Source organism: Procambarus clarkii, chromosome 93 (genome assembly GCF_040958095.1).
Source record: "Procambarus clarkii isolate CNS0578487 chromosome 93, FALCON_Pclarkii_2.0, whole genome shotgun sequence".
Lineage (NCBI taxonomy): Eukaryota > Metazoa > Arthropoda > Malacostraca > Decapoda > Cambaridae > Procambarus > Procambarus clarkii.
In genome coordinates this window covers 265,181-293,147 of record NC_091242.1, presented here as the reverse complement: position 1 = coordinate 293,147, position 27,967 = coordinate 265,181, and the positions used below count along the sequence as shown (strand labels likewise).

Sequence of the window (27,967 nt, the reverse complement as noted above, 5' to 3'; positions counted from 1 at the left end):
GTAGTAAAAACACCCAACAGTAACGATTACATAAATGTAATAAAGGAGATTGAGCCTAGGAGAGCGATATACTGTAGGAGCGTGTATGTTCCTCACAAGGTTTGGCCGAGTCAGGAGGTGCAGCGACCCTCTCACCCCCACCATCACGATGAGGCGTCCTCACGCCTCCTGGGACCCGTCGGCAACATCCTCAGCAACTTGCCCATCGGTATTACCCTCCAGCTGTCTAACCTGCCTTATTACAGTAACCCGGACCTAGACCCTTACTCCTACCCAGCACTCCACCCTTCTCTACATCGTGGAGGGCCCCTCCACGACCCTCCTCCTCCTCCTGTTGGTTCCTCATCTTCACTGGGATCTTCTCTCACCGGTTCCCTCAATGCCCCTACAAACTTTGTGTCTCCCATATTAGGTTCTTCTAGTGTCATTCCAGGCCTTCTATCGTCTCTTCCAGGTTCTTCCACTGCCTTTCAAGGTTCTTTATCTCCTTTTATGGCTGCTCTTGGGCTACCCTCGCCTCTCTCACCTTCAGTAGGACTACTCTCTCAACTCCGTCCTCCTCTGCCTCTCGGCCTGACCTCTTTGTCTCCTGGCATGGTCTCCTTCTCTGCCTTACCTCCCTCTCGACACCCTCGACCTCTGACTTTAGTCGACGAGAAGGTAGGGTTACCTGCGGCACTGCATGGTCCTGCTGGATTGCTGCCTCTACCTGTGCATGGTGGGCCTCGCCAGTACCATCTCCTTCCCGGGCGCCCTTCCCTCGGCCTCCTTGGGCACCGTGAGAGCTTCTGCTACTTCGCCAGCTGCCCGACGCTCGCGTCCTACTGCCAGGTATGTCAAGCGCCACAAGGCAATCGCACATTGCCTTCTGTCGACTCAACATTAAAGTGTATAAACAGTTATTTTTGTAAATGTTACGAAATCTGATAATTTTCAAAGTTTTAAAGTCACTTTTTTAATTAGAACTTTTGAAAATAATTGTATAATTATAGAGCGTCTTTTACATTTGCAACTTCTTAAATTTTGTAAACAAATCTTCCAATAGCAAATAGAAAACTGTACAGATACCAAAGTGTGACATGTGATAATAATTATTTTACAAAAAACATTAAAACTGACATGTGATGGAATCGAACGACAGTCATCTTATTGTTTTACCGGCATCTGGTAAACTGTTCTCAAGTGTTCTCATCATGTGGTGAGTAAACACCATGATGAGTCCAGCGCTTCTTTTGCCCTGACGAGGGCCACATTAAGTGTTTGTGACTCACGCGACAACGCCCACAGTAAGTGTTTGTGACTCACGCGACAACGCCCACAGTAAGTGTTTGTGACTCACGCGACAACGCCCACAGTAAGTGTTTGTGACTCACGTGACAACGCCCACAGTAAGTGTTTGTGACTCACGCGACAACGCCCACAGTAAGTGTTTGTGACTCACGTGACGAGGGCCACATTAAGTGTTTGTGACTCACGCGACAACGCCCACAGTAAGTGTTTGTGACTCACGCGACAACGCCCACAGTAAGTGTTTGTGACTCACGTGACAACGCCCACAGTAAGTGTTTGTGACTCACGTGACGACGCCTCTAGGTGCTCAGTTTCACATACTGGTAGAGAACAAGAATAATACAGGTATGGAGCAGGTACACAGAAGGTATAAAATAGGTTTAGTCCCGGTGCAAATTAGCTTCAGAGAACGTACTCGTACACACACACGCTGAACGATTAGAACCATAAAAAAGAGGTTAAATATATCGGAGCTGTCTGCTGTGGAAAATAATAACGGCATACAAGATTCACAGAGAAATTAACAGAGTCGAAGTCAGACATGAATAAGGAAGTACTCAAGGGCATTAGAAGGAAGGGGGGGGTTAGTAAGTTAGACTTGAGTGAGAAAGTACTCAATAGGAAGGGAAGGAAGTCAGACTTGAGTAAGGAAGTACCTTTTTAGTGTGGTAATGGTGAATACTTTGAATGTCAGAAGGGAAGATAATAACTGCTAACTCGCTACATATATTCAAGAGCACCAGTGAGGGAAAGCGTAGGTCAGGAGCGTGTTCCTTCTCGTGTTCCTCACACAAAAGGAACACGAGAAGCAGAGAGGGCTAAACACTGATACTCATCCCTGCAAGTTACTGTATCAAACGGCCAATGAATGAAAAGTCAGAGCCCAGGCACTGAAGTTGAGCCAGCAGGCAGTACATTAAGGTAGGTGTATGTAGGTTAGCGCACACATGTGCTCCGTATACTGATTCCGAATGTCACGTGGCGTCAATGTTCTATGAATGTTGCCTTTATTCTTGTACTGTTCTAATATACTTTGTTCTTTATTTTTGTTATTGATATATTGTGCGAGTGAGGAGTATAGGCGAGGGGTACAGATATTAACAGTAAAGTACCGGGTTACTTACAGCTTCATGGCGAGTTTTACATTTATTGACACGTTTATATATAGCTATTTTTATTAAGCACCACAGTTATATGATGTAAGCTTATATTACATATTAGTTACATTAATGGAACACAGAAGTGCTGATTATTGAAAATATACTGACTAGTAAGACCACTGACTTTAGTAAGAGAGGTGACTCTAGTAGGATTATTGACTTTGGTAGGAGTATTGACTTAGGTAGATTACTGATTTTGATATCCTTGCCCTCAGGGGCAGGTGGCCGGCGCTGGTGCGGGCGGACCCATGAACTGCGGGGTGTTTGAGGTGTGCTGTAGCTCTGATCGCTACCAGGGCGCCTTCTCCACCAACTTCAATTCCTTCAGAAACACCGCAGGCACCTGTGGCATCAAGAACACTGACGGGGTCGTCGGACGCATCAACCAGCCCCGTCAGGAGCAAGGAGATGCTGAATTCGGTGAGTGAAGAACAGCGTACCTCGACACAAGTTAGTTAGATGTTCCAGTAACGTGTGCCTGTTCCACGACACAGAACCAGTTTGATGTTCCTTCAGCGTGTTTTCATCACAACACACTTCCACTTGGCTAAAATCTCCTCCCACTTTTCTCACACATAAGGAACAAGTAGACTCATATAACTCACTTTCCCAGTTCGCACTTGCATCGTGTCAACGAGTGTATGGTGTAGAGAAGATCAGTAAGAGTCCCGACGCTTGTCGTTGCAGGAGAGTACCCGTGGCAGGCGGCGGTGCTGAAGAAAGAGGGCTTCGACAACGTCTACGTGTGTGCTGGCACCCTCATCGACGAGCGCCACGTCCTGACGGCTGCCCACTGCGTCCAGGGGTACGTCATGCTCGCCCCTAATAAGGGTAGAGTTAGAGACGGAGAGACTTCATCTTTCCCTGTGGTTTTCCAGTTCTATACTTGTCCGCGGACATCTCATCTCGTCTGCTTGTCCATATATCTGTCTCAATCAGTCTTTCCACGGGATCTTCTCATGCACCTATCTGCTGCTGTATATATTTTATTTCTCCATAAAGGGTCTTCATGTATAAAATATTAATAGCAATAACTAAGAACATGCAAGATCATTTTTCTAGCCAGTGTGATAAAATCAGAAACGAAGACAGACTCGGTTAATTACAGACAATTCAAATCTCGGCGATAATGTATATTTTGGTACATGTTACATCCCGTGTCCGATAATGATATGACTTTCTTTTCTCAATGAACTTACTTGAACTTGACTTTGATAGTCTATAGTTTTTTTGGTGTTGAAATGAGTCGTGTGGTCGGCAGGTATAAGACCTCAGAGCTGCGCATCCGTCTGGGAGAATGGGACGTAAATCGAGATACTGAATACTACCCGTACTACGAGAGTGATGTCACCGCTGTCTTCGTCAACCCGGGGTTTTTCTCTGGCAACCTCATCAACGACATCGCCCTCGCCAGGATCGAACTTCCGGTTGATTTCCGTAGAAAGTAAGTGGAGTCTCCATACAAATGTCATAGTGACGGGACCTGACTTTAGTCTTGCGCAACATGCAAACGCCTCCAGCCTCAACTGTTATGATTTGTAAAATCACTTTGGAATAACAAAATTTAAAGTAAATTGTGCATGTAAAAATTTCTATCAGATGTTTATTAATTCAGAGAGGCTCAGGATTCTCTTGTGGTAATTTATGTTGTCGCGAGGCTTGCCTCCTGATATTAGGCTATAACTGCACGAAGAAATTGAATTCCTTTCGTATCTCTAAATCACCTTTATTTGAAGTTTTGATGGTGTTATTACAGCAATTTTTGACATTCACTGGTATTCACTCTTTCACTCCTGATCTATAGGCGAGTTCTGACTCTGTCATTACTCTATTTAAAACTTTCACTCACTCTTTCCTCAGCACCTTGACACTAAGTGAACATTGATGGTCTCGTTAGAACAATTATACCTTTCTCTTAGATTACCCTTTTCATCGCTTTCTTAATTTGGATCTCTGAAGGTATCGTTAAAGGATATTTTTAATCTCGGTTTCCCTTAACTATAATTATAAGCCGACTCATTATACCATTTGTAAATTGATTTATTTGTTTTATTTTCACAGTTATAGCAACCTTCTTTTATCTTGGATTCAATAATAAAGATTCTGTTATAACTCCCCCTCCCCCCTTGAACCCTTCGACTGTAAGTGGTTCGTTCGTGTGACAGGTTACAGCCATCGTGGTTGGGCACCATGCCTTCTAACCCCCCCGTCCCATCCCGTATTCCTATCCTGATCCCTTCCAAGTGCCGTATGGTCGTAGTGGCTTGGCGCTTTCTCCTGATAGTTCCCTTCCATTCTCTTTCTGAAAACCTTGACTCGATGAATAATGATGAAATTAGCACTTGTTGGCTAACTGATCGGTTCTATCATGCATTCGGAGACCAGAGTGTCCCCCTGTCCCGCCATAACCCATCGCATGAATATGGAGTACATAATACACTAATTATACGCCCTGGTGAGGCCACTCCAGACCGACAACCAGAGCGCAACTCTATAGTCTCCTGAGACTGATGAATGCACTACTACTACTACTACTACTAATTATACTAACTTGGGTTGTTGCGATGTACTAACAGACATTGTTGTTTATACTCTGCAGTCCGCACATAGGACCAGTGTGTCTGCCTAGCAAGGTTGACTTCTCTGGCCAGAGGTGCTGGGTGTCGGGTTGGGGCAAGGATAGCTTCGACGAGGCCGGCCACTACCAGAACGTCCTGAAGGTTAGTACACTGTCAAGACCACCGAATAGGGCTGTAGTGGGTGTTTTAGGATTGCAAGGAAACTTCCACTCATCACTGAGGGGAAATCTGTAATTGTCTGGAAACTTTTTGAGTCTGGGGTTGAAAGTCCCAGTTGGATACCTGTGGTGTGTGTCTGAGTAGTGGTCGGTAGAGCTCTTGTCTTCCACTCCAGTGGTTGTGAGTTCGAGATTCCTTTGTTTTCAGCCACGATATATAATTATGATTTTCCTCTGATGTGTTTCACTGCAGAAATAACAAAAGTGTGATAATTAACGATAATAATACATAATGATTTTCAGGAGGTTGACGTGACGGTGGTGCCAGCGGTGGTGTGCCAGGGGGCGCTGCAGCAGACAAGGCTGGGACCCACTTACCGCCTCCACCCTGGCATGATGTGTGCCGGGGGAGAGCAGGGCAAGGACGCCTGTAAGGTGGGTCGCTGCTCCCTCCACTCATTCTCTCATTTTCTCTAGCATCTCCATCGTGTTTATTGATCCATGTGTTGGAATGTTATTGCTATGTCACCTTCTTCTCATTCACCTTGAACTTTACTGGTTCTTCCCCTCTCATCTTTACTCCTATGTCGCTTTGATCTCATTCACCTTGAACTTAACTGCTTCTTCACCTTAAACTTTATTGCTCCATCACTTTAAACTTTACTGCCCCATCACCTTGAATTTGTATTGCCCATCAATATCGATGGCATATATATGAAATAAAATGTGACATTCTGTAAGCCTATTGATTGATTGTTGCCGCCGAAGGCGGCTAGTTTATTGTGCACCCCATATTCATCCTGTGAGCGGTAGCGCAAAAGCATTACAGAGGGCACAAAAGGTCTTTATCAGACCTCATCTTAGATTATTACATAAACAATTTCATCTATCCTTCACACCTTATAGTTACAATGTCAGCTAGTTACAGAGAAAGTGCTATTTCAAGAGCTATATATTTACAGTAAGTCATCATACATTAATGGTGGTCTTATCGTTAATACATAATAGTTTGACTGTAATCCTACATCACTAAAATCCTGACCTATAATAATGTCTCTGTAAGGTAGGTGGGTGATGTGTGACAGTAAAACAATAATGCAATGTTCCTTACGTTGTAGCATCAGTAGCAGGAAGAGTTACTTAAATATTCTCTAAACACGCAACACAAAAGAATCGTCACCACCAGTATTTGACCTTCAACAAGCCGCCGGCTTCCTGTCCTCATCGAGGCCACTGGTGTTAGAAGGCCTCAGGTACATTCATCATGTACACTGTTTGGTTGAGTTAGTAACGTGTGTGTTCGAGATGTTTTACATGAAAATGTTGAGTTAGTAAAGTATGGGTTTGTGTTACAGGGTGACGGAGGTGGACCTCTGGCGTGTGAGGGCCCGGACGGCAGGTACCAGCTGGCTGGGATCGTGTCCTGGGGAATAGGCTGCGGTTCCTCCGGTGTCCCCGGCGTTTATGTGAACGTTGCTTATTACTTAGACTGGATCATCCGGACCATTAGAGTGTAAACTCTACCATCGGACAAATTCAGAGCTCCTGGCTTTATATTCAGGGCTCTTGGTTATAGGATCCGAGTCTCTCTCGTTTTAAATTAATTCTGAGCACAAGGTTCAGCGACGGCCTCGCTTCTTGCAGGTCGGCGTTCGATCCCCCAGTGCTCCAAATGGGTGGACACCGTTCCTTTTCCTCCCTCCTATCCCAACTGTCTATCCTCATTTCCCACCTAAGATTATTAAGAAGAAATAAATCCCTTGCAAATGTTATGGAGCTTTCTCCTGATAATTGTCTTGCCGTACCTTACCTTAGTTTTAAGATTGACACAAAAAATAAAATATTTTTGTTAATCTCATTTGAACTACTTCAAGTTCCATGTAATGTAATCTACCATTTGGTTCCCACGTAAAGATTAGGTTCCTAGGTTACACATTTCAAGTCTTGTTTTTAGGCTTTTAAATCCTGGGTACCGGATTTTTAAGATCTTTGATCTGTATTCTTTCTTCCATAATACAGAGGTTCTGGGATATGTAAACTGGGATCTACCTTGCTGGTTTTGAGTTCATAGACTGATATTGGAAGGTCTCGAGGTTCTAACTTCTTGACACTCTTGTTAGATTTCTAAGTTCTCAGATACGCCTTTTTGTTTTCAGGTTTCAGGCACTCTAACCTTGGCTGAAGGTTCATTGTTCTAGAGTTGAGGCTGTAGGTTCATGTTTTCAGGCTTGTGTTCAGGGAATGCATCCCACGCAGCCGTCTTGAGCTAGTGAACGTTGAATCATATATTAGTAATAATAATTATAATTTTATCTACAAGAAGGTACAATGGGTTGGTGAAATTACACAAGACTGGTATTTTTACATTCTTGCAAAGCCACTAACACACATAGCGTATCGGGCATATATAGTCCTTAGATCTCAACCATTCTCCGTTGTTTTCCTTTGTTATCGAATTGTTAAGTAATAATTATTGTTTTACTAAGAAAATTTGAATAGACAGATGAATTACGTGAGCAGGGTTGTCGTAGAGACGAACTTGTGTATAAAAGAAAGTTCCTGACGGTGTCAAATGCCAGTGTTCGATCATGTAAGTGTCAACAAGTGCCTTTAAGTTGTGGTAACATCCCCCTAGGGGCTTGTCTCTCTATACGTTCATCACAAAAGTGTAATGTTGCTACAGTATTCGATAGCTCCATATTTGAATTCCGTTACAGTATAGTACCATAAGGTTAATTTCAAAAGGTCTCGCTGCGGGTCAGCTGGTCTGTGTCTGTACATAAACAAACCTTTAATTAATAAAATGTTAAATTTATATATCTATTATTTGATTACATTGTTCCTCTTGTGTGTGTAAATCACGAAAATTAACACTGATTCCATAATGATGTAGTTTAAGAAGGAGGTTTTGGTGGTTGACAGTGTCAAAAGCCTTACGTAGGTCCACAAATAACCCAACAGGGCACTCATTTTTATCAAGAGCTGTATGTATCAAGTTAATCATACTAATAAGTGCATCGTTCGTGCTTTTATTAAATAGTTAATGAACTTGCCATTATGACGAAAAGCCCACTGTTAGACCTCTTTAATATTAGTTATAAAGAAGGCAGTATTCCTAGTAAATGGAAAAAAAGCTTTGATCATCCTTATCCCTAAAGCCAATAGAGAGTACAGACCTGTGTCCTTAACCTTGTGTTTTTGTCAAATGATGGAGAGGATAATTTTAAGTAGACTTTTATATATAATAGGTGATCAGCTGTCTAGTAATTTGTTCGGGTTCCCCAAAGGCAAAAGTACCTCTGACTGTATCATTAAATGTCTAGCTTATGATAATGATTAGTATAAAATTTTTATTGATTTACAAAGAGCTTTTGATAAAGCCAACAAAGAGGTTATCTTTGTTGGTCTTTCAGCTATGAACTAGCTGGTCTTGATGTTAAAGGGAGATTATTTCGCTGGATAGAGGATTAATCTTCACGAAAGGAAGACTCAGGTGTGGTATTAAGGTTATATGTCAGGTGTGAGGTCTTAGGAACTCGTCACACCTCAGGGAGGAGTGTTGAGACCCACCCTGTTTAATGTATTAATGAATAAGATAGCATCTGAGAGATACTCAAGTTCAAGTATGTTTATTGAGACAAGAAAGAGATACATTTCAAAGGGATAGAGTAGGCTAGTAGCACCTGTCATTTCTTGTTTTGGTAAAGGCAGGATGGGCAAGTTGGAGAAGTTACAAAATGAAGCCATGAGAATTATCTTAGGATGCCCAAGAAATGCTATGATTGAGACAATGAGGATGGAGTTGAATCTGAAGAGTATTAATGATTGGGGATAGAATTTCAGAGATAAATGTAGCCTCTGCCATTAGATTAATGAGAGGTGGGGGAGCTAATGAAATTAATCCTCTCAGTACGAAAGGTGGGAAGTAATGAACAATGTTGATAAAGAAGAGAGCATATATGATCGAGTACCTTATGCTCAAATGTTATAAAGTATGATGCTATTACAGAATGTACTGCTCTGCCTAAGAGACAATTCATACCACCATGGGAGGATTGTAATGTTGATGTTGTAATTAATCCCTTGCAAAAGAAAAACGTATGTATGAGATAGGAGAGCTGAGGGTAGTATATGATTGTATAATTAGAAAATTACCTACAGAAAATACTCTACATGTATATAGTGATGGGTCAGTAGCTAGAAATGGGAAGGCAGGATGTGGAGTCTTGATCAGGGAGTACACTGACATCAGCACTGTAGATACTGTTATTGGACACGTCTTAACTGACAATGTCTCTTCAACGCAGGCTGAACTCCAAGGTGTATTAGCAGGATTACAGGAAGTAGTCAATTGTGGTAAAAATGCCTGCTTCTTTATTGACAGTAGAGGAGCGTTAGTCTTTAAATAGCAAACTCTAGAAATGATTCCTAGGCTGTATTTCTTATCATATTCATATTTCTTAGTTACTGATTTGAATACCCCTTTAGTGAGCCAAAGGTTGTTAGTTCTTGTGGGTTAGCATTGGACAGTACTATAAATGGTTAGAGTTTTGTGAAAAAATGTTTGTAGACCTACAGAAGGTTGATGTTTTCGAAATTACGAAGTTCAGTTTCGCAGTTTGTTACCAGAAGTGGCAACAAGAGTTAGTTATTTACGGAAGCATCTTTATGCAGTTTGAAGCCATTCTTGGCCACCATGCCCAACATATCCCAGTGGGTCAGTCGTCCACGAGAAGGGTGAAGGCTTTTTCTAACATATACATGAAAAGGGTGTTATTATCATACTCAATTTAATTGGCACTGCAACGGGGGTCAAGTCTAGTTGTATTTTAACATCATAATTATAATAAATATAATTGAAACATAGACGAAGTGCAAATACAAAAATTTATTTATGCAATCTATTTCGTTTGGTTATTTCTGAAAAAAAAATAGTTTAGGGTGCAGAAAACGTAGTGAGGTGGTTAGTGTGACGTACGGACGCTGGGGGTAAGGCAGGGCCCAGGAGCCACAGTCTGGCCGGGACACTTGCCAGACCCACTCTTCACCTCACGCTACCATGTTATCCTCCTTCAACGGTGACATTTATCTTCGTCTGTGGACACACACACACGTTTCAGTGAGCTGAGGAGCAGTGTGTTAGTAAGTACCTTTGGTAAGTTACTGGAGGCAAGAGTGTGACCTTTGGTATGTGTCTGGTACAGGAGGCTCTGGGGGTCACGAGGGGTCACTGCCCTCGCCGACCCTGCTTCACGGCTGTGAGAGGACAGTGTCACTTGTTGTTATAGATTCAGCTACTCGGAACAAAAGTTGCAAGTAGCACGGGCTATGGTGAGCCCGTAGTGGACTTACCTGGCACAGGAGCGAGGCTGTGTATGTGTGGAGTGTGTCACGCCCACAAAGGGATTAAAGCTGAGGTCAGCGTGGATGAAGAAGGTCGACACTACACTCAGTACCCTTGAAGAAGGCATAGGTGGGTGGGTGCTGACCTATGTTGTTGTTAAAGATTCGCTTGAAAAGTTCGCTACCTGGAACTAAAAGATCCAAGTAGCACGGGCTATGGTGAGCCCGTAGTTGCTGACCTAGCTTTGGCAGTGCCAATGTTAGCGGAGATACAGAAATTTAGAGTGGCTGTGCTCTCCTAGTATGAGGGCCATACGAGGCTGCACTCGCCTGTGTGTGCTCAAGGTGTGCGTATAGGTGAGTGGCTGGCAATTAATATGACGTCTCCTCGGTGAGTGTATCTTAATCATCTTGGGGTATGGAAAATCTCTATTAGGCCTCGAGCACTAGACGGTTGTTGGCCCCCATCACAGTAGCGTAGGTCTGACATGTTTTCAAAAAGCACAGGGCCTCAAAGTTCACATTAAAGTTTGTTATTATCTCTAATTAGTTTGTATATTTTCATATTTCAAGTCGTGTCCTCAACACTTCATAATTGGTGGCTATATAAAATGTTCAAATACTGTCTACAAAGCCATGACAATCTTTGATCCTTTTGTAGATCTTAAATATTTTACCCGAGTACACCCAGAGGCCACCGACACACTACCGGCCTCGACAAGAACAGGAAGCCTGCTGCTTGTCAAAGGTTTCCCTCATCCTCATTTGCCCTGATGATTTTTTTGCAGTTGGATATTAAAATTTCAGTTTTGGCATTTACGCCTTTGGCGGGTAGGCAGTTCCGTCAGTATACAGTACTGTATAACCCTAAATTTAAATGTTAAATTTTGCCCCAAGAGGTGAGTTTATTGGGCAACGCCACTCATCCTGTGAGTGGACACATCACTATAGCAGCATGTACAACACTCCCCAATAGGAAGAAAACCCACTGGGTTGTTTTTCTTGTCACTTGTACCCAGACACAGCTGGGATTTTTTTAAACAAACTATCTAAAGTGAACCTGTGGGTGAAAAAACATCTACTTTCAGTTCTATATTGTTGCTTGTTGAGCTTGATACTGTTGCTCCATGTTCGTGTTACATCTGACCTTTTGAAGGAATTGTCTAATCAACATTCTCCAAATTGTTCAGTATTTTAAGTTAGTTTCAATGAAAAAGGCTGTATCATATGCTGGGTTTGCAGTGTTAACCCTGTGGCTCTCAACCATTCTTGGTATGAAAGTTGACTTGGTTCAGGAATGATTTTTGTTGCCTGATGTTGCACTTGCTCTGGAGCAGCCATGTCTTTCTGTAGATAAGGCCTCCATTCCTGGATATAGTAATCCAAATGGGGGCATACCAGAGAATTATACAATTGAATTGCTACCTTCTTTTCCTTAGTCACAGGTACACTTGATTATTCCTAGGGTTTGGTTATTTTTATTTCTATATATATATTTTTTTTTATTACTGCTCCTACCAGTTGTGCATCTTTCAGTGAATAGTGGAGTTTTGCTTCAAGGTCCTTTCTTCATCTATCTGCTGCAATGTATTGTTTTTAATAGGGTTATTGTGACCTATGATGCTGTGCATACAATGTGTTGCATTTGTTATTAAAAACGATTTGCCGGTCTTCTGACCATTTGTGGCTTTCATGCTGATCTCTCTGAAAAGCTTCAATATCATTTTCAGTTTACACTTAACCATAAATCTGTCATCTGCAAATTTGATGTATTATTCTCGTGTCATTGTTACAGTATTACAGTATATGACAATAAGGGTTGGCTCCAAAATGGACCCCTGTGGTACCCCCACTCATTTCTCCAGTCTGATTCATTCTCATTTAGCATAACTTTTTGTTTTAACCATTGTTTTATACAGTCTAGTATTCTAACATTTAATCTTTAAACAATGGTGACATTTTGTATATTTCCAATCTTGTGGGGACAATCCCATGGCACAGAGGTTTTGTGAAAAGCAGTTTCAGCTATATAAATATTGTAAAACCTTTTATACAAAAAAGTATATTTATAAATATATATATACACCTTATTTATTTGTATATATACAAGAAGGTACATTGGGATTGTGAGGATACATAGATAGCATAGTAATTACATTCTTGTAAAGCCACTAGTACACGCAGCATTTCGGGCAGGTCCTTAATCTAAGAAAAATTTTAAGTAGGTAAATATTAGCAAAATTGATAAAAATAACAGGTACATTGCAAGAAAAAAGTAAAAGATGAGAGAAATTTGTAGGTATATTAAAGCACAGGTAGCTCAGATTGATTGCATTGACAGCTTGAATGGTAGTTTGACAAGCATTAATAGGCACAATACAGCATATAGCTAGCACATAAAAGAAGACGGCAATGATCACAATGGTAAAGTTGTTTGGATTAAGTATATAAAGATTGGGAGATTGGGTAACACTATATACAGAGCAAATTTAAAGCACAGTGTAGGAAACTATGAAGATGAAATTAGGTATTTTTTGTTTTTATTTTTGAATGAGGCAAACGTTTGACAGCTTTTCAATTCATTAGGGAGTGAGGTCCATAGACTAGGTCCCTTTATTTGCATAGTGTGCTTACATAGATTAAGTTTGACCTTGGGGATATCAAAGAAATTTATTTCTGGTGTGGTGATAATGGGTCCTATTACATCTGTCCAGGGATAGTTTCAGAGCATGGTTTGCATTTAAGAACAGGGTTTTGTAAATGTAGTTGACACAAGAGAATGTGTGGAAGGAGTTAATATTTAGCATGTTAAGGGATTTAAACAAGGGGGCTGAGTGTTGTCTGAAAGCAGAGTTTGTTATTATTCTGATAGCAGATTTTTGCTGGGTGATGATTGGCTTGAGGTGATTTGCAGTGGCTGACCCCCATGCACAGATACCATAACTAAGATAGGGATAGATTAGTGCATAATATAATGAGAGAGCAGAGTTAGGAACATAATATCTGATTTTGGAGAGTATATCAACTGTTTTAGAGACTTTTAGTTATGTGTTGAATGTGGGTGCTGAAGTTGTCTCTTGTCTAGGAATAGGCCAAGAAACTTTCCATCATTTTTATTACTGATGTTAATGTTGTCTATCTGTAGCTGAACTGCATTCGATGATTTGCTTCCAAATAAGATGTAGTAGGTCTTTTCTATATTTAGTGTTAGTTTGTTGACATCCATAAGTGGACTTTTTTTTTTTAATTCATTATTCACAACATTATTTAGTGTATGTGGGTTGGGGTTTGAATAGATGAGGGTAGTATCAGCAAACAATATAGGTTTAAGAATATTATAGACATTAGGCAGATCATTGATATATTTAAGAAGTAGAAGAGGTCCCAGGATGCTGCCCTGTGGCACTCCAACGGTTATTGGTAGAGTGCGAGAGCTTATATCATTGATGGCTACACATTGGTGTCTGTCACTTTATGAATTTGAATAATGTACGATGCAGATGGCCTTGGGTGTTTTCTCGAGCTCACCCTCGGGAATCTTGAGTTCAAATCCTAGGTGGGACAGAAGTGGTTGGCCTCGCTTCCTTTCACCTAGCAGTAAATAGTTATCAGGGTGTTTGACAACTGTTGTGAGATTGCATCCTGGGAAGGATTAGTAGTTCAACCTTGGGTATAGGATGTTGACCTCGATATTGCCTTAATTGCAAACAGTACATTTACATGCTACTTGTCCCCAGACAAAAACTAATTGCAAAACAAATTATAATTGCAAAGTGAATACATAAATTTAGCCAATAAGTTTGCTTCCATGATTCAACTCTGCAAATTATTCCACAGATCTGCAACCCTATTTCATAACCAATGTTAACCAGTTTGTTTTAAATAGAAACATATTTGAGTGACTAGATTGAAGACTGGCAATTCAAACCTGAAAAATGCATCTAATTGGCAGACCTTGCATGTGTGTGTAAGATCCAACAATATGCACCACATCTACTATATCAACTATGCACAACCTTGCAGCCTATTGAAGCAGAAAATTACTTTTCATAAATAGTAGTATTTACAGTAAAAAAAAAAAGCCTATCAAACTATAAACTCTCAATAACTTTTTTATTTAAAGAAAAAGTGGTCATTCAGCTACAGTATTCATTCATGGTGACCTCACTTTTAAGACTTAACACTCCATACGTCAGGCTGCGAGCAGCCGCCTCCAACAGCCTGGTTGATCAGTCCGGCAACCAGGAGGCCTGGTCGACGACCGGGCCTTGGGGATGCTAAGCCCTGGAAGCACCTCAAGGTAACCTCCAAGGTACAAACCAGGCATGACAAGGGTAATCTCATTAAGACTTTTAAACAGTGTATTATGAGTAATAAATGATGCTTCTAGAAACTGACACCATGATTGTTCTTCTTTCTGGTACAGTATCTGGCTGCCATAGCAAAGGACTGTATTTTGAAATATATTTAACATTTTTGGAAAAGATAACCAGCTACTTTAAGGACTTTTGGTGGATATAGTATACATGAATTTTGCTAAAGTGATTGATAAGGTACCACATGTAAAACTAGCAAGGAAATTACAGGCACATGGAATACATAATTTGCCAGAGTTTACTTTAGAGCCACTAACACTAGTGGCCTTGACAAGGAAAGGACGGTAATGGACAGGACAACTTGTCGAAAGTCCTCCCCATTTACCTTGATCTTTTCCAGCTGTACTTTAAAGGTTAAATGGTAGAATACTAGACTGGATAAAACAAAGGTTAAAATAGCAGTCGTGCTAAATGAGAATGAATCTGACTGGAGAATATTGAATATCAATGATCAATATCCAGTCAATGATATCCTGTTTATAATAACCTTGGGTTGTGAAACTTCCAAGCTCATAAACTGTCTAATAAATGTAAACAAAGCTGCCATAATTCAGGAAAGATTTATAAGATTCCTGAGTGGTTGGGTAAATTCCTGATGAGTCTGGCCCCAGGGTTACATGGAGGAGAAGCCTGCTGCCTTATTTGGTAGGATAACGATTCCATGGAAGGATTAGGGGTGGTTAATTCATGACTGTGCTCAAGGTGGCATGAAGACCCATCTGCTCTCCAATGGCAGCCTGCTTATAGTTTTTCTGTTACTATAATCTTGAAGACGGTAAAATGCTTATACTGTACCACCTCTTCTTGAGCTCTAGCAGGTGCAGCCGAGTGAAAAATTGAATTGTCAACTCGTCAGTCTTGTTATTGTGACTCGTGATCTGCACTTCAATTTTCAGCATTCTTTTTTCTTAAGGTAAAGCATCAAATATTTGCTCTGCAGGGGAAATAGTGGCGCATTTATTTTTAACAATATTACAGTAATAATGTTTGTATCAAGAGATGTAATGGCATTGGGACTGGAGACACCTCCCTTGATCACCCACAATCTGAATGTGTGTTTTTAAACCTATTTAAGCTAGAAAATATGCTGTATAGTATTTTATAGACTGTTCAGTACTTTGAAATGTATAAAAAAAAAATTGATTGTTCTGCATCTATGTCCTTTACTTATAAATGGTTGCCTATATTTGTACTTGTGAGGTCAGGCATCAGCTCATAAACATATTCCCGTAAGGTAATGTCATATTACATTTTTCTTTATAGGTACCTTGTGCAAAACGAGCAGACATGGAAATGCAAGATTTTGACTTCACTCGGGAAAGCCAGAAAAATGTAAGATGTATATTCACTGTATCAAACTTTATCCTCTTCATTTATACTGGTATTTTCAGCTTAAAGCAATAGTTCTGGTCAGCAACTAGCACAATTTAGGTATCCTGGGTAGGGAGATATCTTGTGACTGTCAATTTCTTGTTTTATAACAAGAAATGGAAAAAAAATTATAATAAGAATACACTATAGGTAAAAAATAATGTGATTGGTGTTTGTGCCATAGTGTACTTGGAAAAAATCTTGCATTTCGGCTTGAAAGCTTATACTTTTTGTTCAATGATATCAGGAAGATTCCAGTGTTCTTGGTTGCAAATGTATCCTACAAAGCTTTGTTTATACATTTTAGATAAAATTTGGATGGTGAGTAAAATCTGAATAATCCACCGTGAGCTTGGTATTGGAGTATTGCACTCCAAAGGATACCTGATCAACCAGGCTGTGACTCATACGTCAGGCTGCGAGCAGCCGCATCCAACAGCCTGGTTGATCAGTCCAGCAACCAGGAGGCCTTTTCGACGACCGGGCCACGGGGACGCTAAGCCCCGGGAGCACCTCAAGGTTGGTTCCCTAAGGTACCATGTTTGCTATGGTACTTTTCCTCATCCTCGTATCAGATAGCCAAGGATACACTCTCTCTATAGAGTACTGTATCATCCTTTGCAGATGACACTAATTTTCACGAGTAGACAACATAGAGAACAGAGCAAACCTGAAGTGTGAATTTAGCAAAGTCTTCCAGTGGGCCACAGAAAATACCTGATGTTTAAAGAGGACTAGTTCCAATTACTGCTCTATGGAGAAAACTAAAACAACAAACCACATACTGTATAAAAGTCAAACCACACTGTTGAGAGAAAAAGCAATGTAAAAGATTTGGGGGTAATCATGTGACCTTTTAAAGAAGGCAACAAAAGTTGGGCACAACTGCAAGAAAAATGACAGGTTGGATAACAAGAACCTTCCAAACAAGAAATAAACTTTTAAGACATGATACTTTTAAGACATTAGTGGTCACCAGAGTGGAATAATGTTGCATACTAACAGCCACATTCAAAACTGGATAAATTGCCGATGCAAAGAGCTTGCGAAGATCCTTTACCAATAGAATCCACTTAATAAAACATCTAAATTAAGACCTCCTAAAAATGTTATATCGGCATTGCCTAGAGCTCAGGCAGGAGAGAGCCATAATAATTTACACTTGGAAAATATTAGGACTGGTTCAAAATCTGCACACACAGATAAGACCACACAAGACCAGAAGGTATGGTAGGATGTGTAAAATAGCTCCACTGAAGAGCAGAGTTGCAATAGGCAGGCTGAGAGAGAGAAAAAACTACCAACATCAAAGGCCCAAGACTTTTCAACAACACGCTTCCCTTCACATACAGGGCATAACTGGCCAACCTCTCAGTGTTCAAAAGAGAACTCGACAAGCATCTTCAAAGAATACCTGATCAACCATGCTGTGACTAGTACATCATGCTGCGAGCAGCCACATCAAACTGCCTTGTGTATCAGATCAGTAATTAGAAGGCCTGGTCAGAGACCGGGTGCAGGGACATTGATCCCTGGAATTGACAGGCAAGTAGCGAGTCATAATTAATATAACATGTAATTGTATATTCTTTTTATACTAATAGCCAAACACTAGGCAAATGTCTTAAGTACAGTCAGCTACATATTTTGGTTAATTTCATGAGGATATCATCTACAGGCTAGCTTGTGATGTTATTTTCTAGCTCAATGTCTCCTTTCCATTCTTATCTTAAGTTCTTCCAAAATGTTGTTAGTTGCATTTTTTATATCCAACTTAATATTATTTTCAGTGGTTGTAGACCAGTAATTTTACCTTAGTGCTATAAAAGTAACAATACTGTGTGTACATTTTCGGATGCCATTCTGATCCATTTTAATATTAGATCCATGTACTGTATTGAATATTGTACAAGTCAGGTATCCAGGATACCATACCTGCTCTTCTCTCTCTAAGTTGTATCCTTCCTGTAATCTAACCTACTAACACCATTCACCTTTCCGTGAAGCTGGAGAAGCGCCAGGTAAGACTAAGCATTAAACCTTGTGCTACTGGATGATGGAAGCGTTAGAAGACCTATTATCACAAAAACCTCAGGAATAATAGAATGGACAGGATTTTTAAATGATTGTACCAAAAAAAAAAAAAATCCTCAAGAGGCAGAGAATAGAGATGTTTGAGAGGCATTTAGACATATTGGGTGGTACCTGTCAAAATATTTTGCTCTTAAATTAATATTTGACTATTGCCAAAAGATTGCAGCACATACTTGGTTCAGATGTCGGTTTTAAATTCTTAAGGACATGGTGGAACTTTGGTGTTGTGGGAAAATTGTTTTAGGTACCTGCAGAAAAATGCAGTGTGATAGCGAAGGACCACTTATTTATTTGACTGATAGAGTATTGCAGCAAAAGGGTTAAACAATTTTCAGTCTAACAAAGGACAAATTTGTTTAAGATGTCATACTCCATACATAGCTGTTATTTCCACCCAGTACTGCAATGCCTGCTTGTGGTTTCCTGGTTTCTCATTGTTGGGAACAGGAAACCTGCATTGAGGTTCATCGGGGTCCTCCTTGGCCATAGACTGTCCTTCCCCAGGATGCAAACTGCAAGATTGGTTTAACTCCTGGATACTCATTGACTGCTAGGTGAACAGAGCCATCAGGTGAAAGGAAACATGTCCGACAGTGTCGTGCTTGGGAATTGAACCCAGGACACGTGGTCGTGGCTGATGGCGTGAACCACATCTTGGCCTGTATAATATATTATATATATTTCTGTTGTAAAATCTGCATGCTGTATTCACTAATAAGAAAAATGGTTTAAATCAAATTACTAAACATTATTTTCTTATGCATACCAGTACCTAGCATACCAGTACTTTATAAGTTTTCCTTTCAGATGGATGAGAAGATTGCAGTTGACGTGGAGGAAGATTTCGATGTTCGTCTACACTCTCAAGATGAAAGTGAAGAGGAATCGTCAGCAATTTCTGCTGTTAGGAGCAATTTTGTTAAAAAAAGGAAAAGTTGTTCCCAGTTATTCAAAAGAAGTGGAAAAATTGACTATAGCTATAAAGCTGATATGGCAAAAATGACTTGTAAGCATCCTATGCCGCTCTCTCCAATGGAATGTCCTTCAGATAACACATTTTTGTCTTCGAGGAAATCTTGCAATAGATTTCCTTTTCAGTATTCATCGGATGCGTGTGGTTCACAGCAGCATGACACCTTGGCTATCTCGGCCAATATAGAGGAGAAACATGCCAGTTCACACGCTCCCTTTTGTCACACCCCTAAGGAAACTTTCAATTTGACTTCAGACGTTAAATATTCTGAATCTTATATGTTAGGCCTTGGTAACTATCAGCCAGATGCTAACATTACTCTTGAAAAACGTTCTATTGAAAAATATTTTTGGCGGAATCTTGACTGCCAAGATAATGACAACTCGCCCTTTAGCTTAAACGTACATGCTGATGGCAAAATTGACGTCCATGGTAGTGGTGAAGCAGACATTCTTGCGTTGCCGAAGAGAGAGAAAGTTGAGCAGAAATTGAAAGGCTGTCCTTCAAATACAAGTAAATTATTGTATGATTATCAATGCCACACAAAGGAAGATAGCTCTAATGAGAGTGAAATTTATAGAAATAACAAATATCAAGCAAAGGAAATTACTTCGGACATCTGTGACCTGAAGAAAAATACATGTACTCCAGTTTTGACTGTGGTGAAATCTCCATCAGAGGTGTCCTTCATGAGTAAGAAAAGGAAAGATGATTACATGAGTAAGCTTAGCAAAAAGACCAGACCTTCAAGTGATGAAAGTCATGAAGAATGGCCATTGTTGAACAGATCCGATTTAAAATCTTTACCAAATGGAAAATATTGTTGTGAATTTGATCAGCCAGAGGCGATGCACTCTCCACAAAGTTCCTTGAATTTTACATACCCTAAACAAACTAGTGAGGGCAACTCAAAAGCAACCAATTATTCATTTAGAACGGCTCAGAATTTGCCATCCAAATTTAGTTACTTGCATAAGCGGACTGAATTGTTTAGTAGCACAAGCGGTCGTAACTTGCAAGGAAATTGGAGGGAGGTGGGAAAACCAAATGCAAAATGCAGTTCCACCTTAGATGCTGTCTATCCATTGTCAAATTATTTCTCTCCTCTAGATAATGAACCCCATCATGACAAAAAATCTACTAGCAAAGAAAGTGCACACACAAGGCTCTGGAGGCAAGCAAATGGTTCTCGGAGTGAAAGAAAACCAGCTGCATTCACTCCCATCAAAAAGTTCACTTTTGTAAGTAGAAGGAAATACTTTGTGATTGGGTGAGAATATTATTAAATGGAAGGTTAGTTAATACTGTGTTACAAAACAGGTGAGAATAATGTAAAATAGAGATGGGTGAGTATTATAAAATGGATAGGGTAAGAATACAGTATTATAAATAAGGTTGCGCAAGGACAGTAAAATATCCCTGGCTAGTAGTAACCTTTTAATTTTTTGGAAGCAACACCCCCCCCCCATTTTTCTCCTGTTCTCAGGGTACCCCTCTGCATACAAATGACTTTAGGTACAAATAATGTAGTGATATGATGATTGATGTGTTTTTAAGTGTATTGAGTATATATATATTTATACATAATTAAGGTTTGTCTTTTCAGTTGGAGTATGATGAAAAAGAACTCCAAACAACTCGATATAAGCCAGGTTTTATAGACACGCACTGTCATCTTGACTTCTTATTCCAACGCACGAGTTACACGGGCTCTTACGCAAATTTCCAGTCTCTTAGTCAAAGTACTGACCCATTTCCTGTCTCCTATGAAGGCTGTGTTGCCATTTTCTGCAAACCCTGGACATTTAAAAAGGTAAGTATTCCTTCATGTATTTTAAGATACATTTTATCCAACTTTTATCACATTCCATTTAGAAAGTAGATTATTTATTGGGGCTAAATATGATTGGAAGTAAATTACTGTATGAAATTTAACTTTCCACTTACCCTCCTCCAGAAATGAGACTTTTATATAAAAAATTTAGAGTAGATTTGGCGAGTTAATTTACACCATTATTTAGAAAGATTAGTTATATGGATATACTGTATTTATTTTGAATGGATTACCTTGTGTTTTTGTTGTTTTTGTCGGCCCTTTGGGAATAAAGTTCTACAATAGGGGTAAGTAATTTACAGCAGTTTGGCTCTGAAGTGTTCTGCTCTCACTAGATGTCTGATAAAAATTCCTATTCTTTGGTATTAATATAACTACAAGGAAAACAAAAATTAATATAAGCAAATTAGAATTTTGTTCATAATATTTATTTTATCTATTTTTTATATATAGAGTACATTAATATTAAATATAATGCAGACGATGAGTCACAATCATGTGGCTTAAGATTTGAAGACTAAAGCACACACCAGAAAATGAGAAGACGACATTTCGGTCCGTCCTGGACCAGTATCAAGTCAATTGTTATGGGAGCGTGGGAGGCATGGGCATTAAGTAAGACGAGAGAGGTGAGGAGGAAGAAATTCTTAGAGGAAGGAAAGAGCAAGGCAAAAGATATGGATGGGATGGGCGTAATAAAGGGGGTGTCAAGGGGGGTAATAATAGGTGTAAGAATGGAAAACATCGTCTCCTCATTTTCTTGTGTGTAAGTTTAGCTTCTTAAATGTAATGTATTATAATTCATATGTAATTAGTGTCACAAAAATGTACTACTGTATATGCATACAGTACTGCTGAATTCTGGCTGGTGTCAAAATTGTCATTCGAGACTTAAGTTTTGTAAATAATCCCAACAGCACTATGGTAAGATGTTTTTGTTAAGTTTTCTTGCTTTATATAACTTTCCATAGCTTCTGATGCATAAATAGCTTGCTAAGCACCTGTTAACTAAGCTTTGCCGTAGGAAGAATCACCAGAAACTCGGGAGACCCACCCTAGCCTACCAAGAAGCCAGGACCAGAATCTGGCCTGCACTAGAAGGTAAAATGAATTTGAGAAATCTACCCAAAACTGAGAAACGCCACCAGAGAGCACGAGCAATAAAATGAGCCACTGCTTGAATGAAAGTTGTAACCTGAAGACAATGTGTAGACAATTGTTACCAGGATGTCAACATACCATCCCTATTGTGCCTGACAGACCAGGTCATCCGAGGCTCCACCCAGCCAATTCCCTAATTTAGTAACTGGCGAAAATAAACTGTACCACCCCATGGAGAAGAGAAGAACAAAAATCTACTGAGGGTGACACTATAAAAAAGCATTTCATGATATTCTGTGCTTGAATTCCAAATGGGGACCCCCAACCCCTCCCTCAGTAGCTCCCCCTGTGCTAATTTCACAATGGTGCCACAGTAGACTCAGCCTGCTACTTACCATTCCAATTGTCTTTTCTCCACCACACCCATTGATAATTCATCAGTATGTAAAAAAATTGAAATCTTTGCATCTATTACATTCCTTGGATTCATTGCAGCACACTGAAATTATTTCTCAAATTTGCATTCTCCAGTTCATATCTTCATACGCTGACCTTGGTAATAATGTATCTTTCTCATTCACCTTGTGTGATTGAAAGACATGTAGGTCTTTTTAAATATTAAATATTTTTTTATTTTAATTTTTTTAACCTGCAGATAAACTGGTGGGAGGATATCTTGTCTACGTCCAATGTTTGGGCTGCTTTTGGTTGTCATCCGCATTTCTGTGAGAGCTTTGGCGACGAGGAAGAAGGCTACCTTAGACACGCACTTCAAAATGAGAAGACAGTTGCTCTAGGAGAAATTGGTCTAGATTATTCATCAAAGTATGTTCCTTTTTTGGTTGCTTTGAATACATTGAACTCATTTTGAGCACATTAAAGCAGATTGGTTGAAATTTAAAAGTACTGATTTATAAAAATTTTAGTATGTCTTGCCTATAAATATTGTATTACAAATTGTATTGTATTATTATATTATAAATATTGTATTATACATGGCTGAATTACCTATACACACAAAGGGTATCTCTTGCTTTGCAGCCTATTGCATTTAGTGGCTTTATTTTTAGTGTCCTCAACCCCCCCTTGTTATTATTATTCAAAATTGGAAATATATCGGTCACATTTGTTATTAAAGTGATGCACACGAGATTTAAACTTTAGACAATGGTTATCGTCAGTTGTTGATTCACAGGGTAATGCGGTTATCATAAAAAGATTTACAAAATTGTTTGGGTTTTACATGTATCATGCAAATATGGATATAATAGGTCTGTGGATGCAATGGCGTTAACCTTGTCCCATGCAAAAAATCCTGCTACTATTTCATGGTACAAATGTAGTTGTAGTCATGAATGTTACTAGGGAAATGCAATCATCATCATATGATCATTTAAACAATTATTGTCTGGGTTTTACATGTGTGATGCAAATATGGATTTAAATCACACAGAAATCACAATAGCGTGATGCATCAAATGAACAAATCCACAAGGGCCAGATCCAAGTAAATTCAGTAGAATTTCTGGTTGCAATTCTTTTACCATGTCGTAACTCGGTCGATTAAGGCAGCATCTGGGATGCTCTTGGACGTAGGTTCGTCCAAGAGCATCCCAGATGCTGCCAATCCTCGTCACGGCCCTTGTGGATTTGTTCATGGATATAAAAGCTCTGGGGATGTAAATAAAGTGGTAAAACAATTGGTGAAACATCGGAGAATAAATCTGGTTGCGTGGCAAAGTCGAGCACCACGTTGACAAGTCCCAGGCATAGACTTAGTGCCTCCACCCAGTGATACAATAAATATTCCCTTACAGTATTTTTTTATTTTTCTTATATTCTGCATACAAAATAATAATTCTGTAATGAAAATTTTGTTGACATTTTTTTCATTTTTTGTACATGTATGGTATGGTATGACCATATCTCCATAACCTCTGTCTAAAGATTAAGATGGCTGATTATCTACAGAAGCCTCGAGGGGTAGATCATTTCGCCATACACCCATCTGTTCATTTAAATTTTGACTGCATTCTTCAAATTGCTTTGGAAATATAAGAGCAGGTTGGGCAATTACTATGGGGTGATTTGAGCACCTCTCGAGTTACGCAGCATAGGTTGGATAACTATATACAAATGACTTACTATTTTGGCCTAATTATAATATGCCTTGTTTCAGAAACAATGAGATTCGTGAACTACAACAGTATGTATTTCGTAAACAATTGGAGATCGCTATGGAATTTAAGAAGCCAGTTGTAATCCATTGTCGTGATGCTCATAAGGATTGTATTAAAATTTTAAAGGAGGTTTGTACTTGAAAATTTAATTATAATTGCTTCATGTAATAGTATATTTAATGGAGAAACTTACAAAACTGGGAATAGATTGTTCTTCAAAATATTTTTTTGAAACCAACATGAAAAGTATGTTATGTTCTGCACTTCCAGATGAATTTCATGCTTAAATAACTTAAGTGTCATTTTCAGGTTGTTCCCAGGGACTATTTAATTCACCGGCACTGTTTTACTGAAACCTGGATAGAGGCTGAGGAGTGGCTGGAATCCTTCAGTAGGGTGTATTTTGGATTCACAAATTTAGTGACATACGTTTCAAGTCGGCGATCCTGGAATATTAGAGAAGTTGTGAGGCGCTTACCCCTTAACCGACTTCTCCTTGAAACTGATGCTCCGTACTTCCGCCCATTGTGTGTAAGTTATGCCTTCTCTGTGGCTCATTTCTTCTAATTTCACCAAAGTGCATAAACTCTTCCTTAGACAAATGACTCTGGCTCATCCGTGAGATTATGGATGCCTTGTATGCACTACTGTGTGCTTTTTTTTTTTTTTTTTCCCCACCATGTAATTTTAAAATACAAATAACCCTTGATTTATTCCTGCTCCAGAACAAAACCATAAAAGCCCCAGGAACTTTTCAAATGTGCTTGTAGTCTATCATTGAAACAAAAAGTTATTTAATGCAAGCTTAATAAATGTAACATAAATTTTTTCGGGATTGGATATATTGGTCAAGAGGTGGTCGGAAGGAAGAATGCAGTGTGTATCCGCATGTTGCGGGTTAATAAGCACAGTATTGCACTGCCTTGTCAAAGTTTATTGTGTAGATGTATAATTGTTTTTTTAATCCCCCCACAGTACAGCAATTCTGGGCAGTTGTCTCACCCAGGAATGGCCATTCATGTGGCTGCTCAAGTGGCTAAACTTCGGAAGGAAGACATTCAAGTTGTCCTCACCCAAGCTCGGACTAACACCAGGGATATGTATGGCATTTAGCAAGTAATGTTTTGTAATTACACATTAACGTTTCTTAATTTGAGTTTTGTTTGTAATTTGACTTTTAATGGGCAAATTGTTATTTTTGTAATGCTTTTGTAATTACAGTGCTGTAATGTTAATGCTTATTTATTGATATTAGGTTAAGTTTTTAAAATGCAGATTACAAGGGGAACATTTAATGTAAATAAATAAAAAAGCAATGCCTCACCTTGAAATGCTGACATTTGGATATTAAGGTGAGGAATCGTAAACAAATATTCAGATTGATATACATTATTAATATTAGTCAAAGTATTCTTGTGTGAAGATTAGTGAAATAGGTTTATACAAACACTGTTTGGTGGATGCTTGCTTGGGGGCATGGGAGGGAAAGGGGGGTTGGCTCTGGAAGCATATATTTGTTGTGTATGGCAGGTTTGCTCTGGTAGTGGAACTGTACTCGGTTGTATGCGAGAGGTGGTGGTGTGGGCTGGGATAGTGCATTGACTTGGTTGTATCGCACAACCTAATACAAAACTCTTCACTTGGGGTATATTTTCTTTGTCAGTGTGATAATGAATTTGTAAACTCGATTCAGATTTTCATAGTCATGGGGTGACCAGTTTCTTTGTAAATTGTAAACTGGGCAGTAAACATCCCAGTTTCAAAATTGAGAAGTTTGGGCAGTAAACTTCCCTGGGCAGTAAACTCACTGACATATAAAAGAAAAAAAGAAGAAATTTAATTTGAAAGTACATGCTGTAATATAGGAAACCTCACCTAAAAAAAATAGATTCCTGCTCTTGAATTTTTGTATATAAATTTTCATGTAATTTTAACAAATTTATTGGAGTTTTGCAAATTACATAGGTTAAAAAGTGTGGTGTTTGATGCATTTATCTTGTTAAAATAAAAGCCCCATATAAAGTACTGTATTGTATTTCATGTAAATTTTAGCTCCACTGTTTAAATATTAAATTATTATATTAAAATATTAAATAAGTGATATCATTTTCAGTTGGTGTAAAGTCATATATGGATCGATTTTGGTGGCACCATGTTGCACAGAGGTGTGATACTCTGGATATGGTTAGTAATTCGGCTCTAGTAGCACAAAGTAAATTAGGAAGTTCCTCCTCCTCCTCTGGGCTGGAACTGAAGGCGGCTAAGCGAAAGAATTAAATGATGGAAGAATTGCGCGTACTCTGCAGGGGAACAATAATTAAGGACGACCAGACTGACTTGTATGCGATGTGGCAACATGCTAGAGAATAATTGTTAAAGCACTGGCAACACTTAAGTACGTAACTATCCTGTCGGGCAACCCAATAAATTTACAAGATAAGTTACTGTACTATATATAATAAATTGAAATATCAAGAAGTCTTGGATTTTATTAAGGACTTTGTGACACAAAATAAATTAACTTTTTGAGATGGTAAAATGTGGGAAACGTGTAGGGATGTCTGTACCCTGTACTCAAGCCAGTATTAATCTACTATTTAGGATAAAGGCAAGAGGTGTCCTACTGGAATTTAGGAAATTACCTGCAGAGTCAACATTCCTTGTGCTCTGTGAAAGAATAATACACTAAGTACCTGAGCAGTTAATCGTGGACTTTGAACGAAGGCTTAGGGGTTCGGAGTGTATTAACACTGTGACGAGAACGGCTGTACAAGTCCCGAACTTACAACATGGTTCTGGATGTGAAAGAAAATGCATCCCAATTTTTCATCCTAAATTCGTACAGCAAAGTGGAACTTGATAATGCCAAGACAAAACAAAGTACAGATCAAGTGCCCAAGGGGAGGGGGGGGGGGGAGTGATCTGTCCGAACGAGTTACTTCTGTTAGTACAAAATTAATATGGGTAAATAAAATATAGCAATGGTTCAGAAGAACTATTAAGAGCATGAATTTGTGCATAAAACATTACTTAACTAAAACGTCAATAATAAACAGATCACAAATTACTACACCTGTAATGTAAATGTTCGGTCACAAATATGAAAATTGTAAAATAAATTCTGAAAAAAGGCAAATAAGTATAATAGCCAGTTATAACAACTAAACACAACATTTAAGCAAAGGTTGTTAGAAACGACTCCTGAGAGCAGCTCCTAGGACTGGCCTCGTCTTTTCCCCCAATTTGATGTTACGTGAAACTGTATTGCAGCTATACTGGGCAGGTGTACATAAATGTGAGAAGGAAGAGGCAGTTTCCTCTGCTATGCAGGGGAATTACGTAACAAGGGTAATAATGGATCAGAAAGACAGGAGGACTTGACTTATAAACGTCCAAATTGAAATGAAAATTGTCTGCAATTTTATTAATAAATTTATTAAACTGTACTTTAAATAAATTTCTTGCTAATCAAATATAATTAACTTGATTTCCATGCCATGCTTACCTG

The 27,967-nt window shown here is 39.3% G+C and overlaps 2 protein-coding genes across 6 annotated transcripts; both read left to right on the top strand.

The window, feature by feature from the left end:
* The first annotated feature begins 491 nt into the window (after window positions 1-491).
* LOC123746849 (phenoloxidase-activating factor 2) lies at window positions 492-8,002 on the top strand. The gene is made up of 7 exons (XM_045728650.2): window positions 492-831; window positions 2,666-2,870; window positions 3,138-3,255; window positions 3,712-3,894; window positions 5,050-5,170; window positions 5,491-5,622; window positions 6,543-8,002. The coding sequence occupies exons 1-7, from the start codon at window positions 493-495 to the stop codon at window positions 6,702-6,704; spliced, it is 1,260 nt and encodes a 419-aa protein (XP_045584606.2). The 5' UTR covers window position 492; the 3' UTR covers window positions 6,705-8,002.
* Window positions 8,003-10,120: 2,118 nt separating this feature from the next.
* Window positions 10,121-26,937, top strand: LOC123746847 (uncharacterized). Of its 5 annotated transcripts, none has more exons than XM_069319403.1 (10): window positions 10,121-10,329; window positions 15,716-15,819; window positions 16,170-16,238; window positions 19,179-20,585; window positions 20,951-21,157; window positions 22,935-23,104; window positions 24,459-24,588; window positions 24,769-24,990; window positions 25,435-25,575; window positions 26,573-26,937. In XM_069319403.1, exons 3-9 carry the CDS (start codon window positions 16,194-16,196, stop codon window positions 25,570-25,572), a joined length of 2,319 nt encoding a protein of 772 aa, XP_069175504.1. In that variant the 5' UTR covers window positions 10,121-10,329; window positions 15,716-15,819; window positions 16,170-16,193; the 3' UTR covers window positions 25,573-25,575; window positions 26,573-26,937. The 5 variants fall into 5 exon arrangements, with proteins under 5 accessions (XP_069175504.1, XP_069175502.1, XP_045584603.1 ...); XM_069319401.1 differs by having other exon boundaries at window positions 10,121-10,342; window positions 15,722-15,819; XM_045728647.2 differs by lacking the exon at window positions 15,716-15,819.
* Window positions 26,938-27,967: the final 1,030 nt, after the last annotated feature.

Bases quoted from the DNA above. Each gene is read 5' to 3' on its own strand.
- LOC123746847 (XM_045728647.2), top strand. From the start codon at position 16,194: ATGGAAATGCAAGATTTTGACTTCACTCGGGAAAGCCAGAAAAAT. The intron at 16,239-19,178 runs GTAAGATGTATA...TTTTCCTTTCAG, and splicing joins CTCGGGAAAGCCAGAAAAAT to ATGGATGAGAAGATTGCAGT. The intron at 21,158-22,934 runs GTAAGTATTCCT...TTTAACCTGCAG, and splicing joins AACCCTGGACATTTAAAAAG to ATAAACTGGTGGGAGGATAT.
- LOC123746849 (XM_045728650.2), top strand. From the start codon at position 493: ATGGCTGCTCTTGGGCTACCCTCGCCTCTCTCACCTTCAGTAGGACTA. The intron at 832-2,665 runs GTATGTCAAGCG...CCTTGCCCTCAG, and splicing joins CGCTCGCGTCCTACTGCCAG to GGGCAGGTGGCCGGCGCTGG. The intron at 5,623-6,542 runs GTGGGTCGCTGC...TTTGTGTTACAG, and splicing joins AGGGCAAGGACGCCTGTAAG to GGTGACGGAGGTGGACCTCT.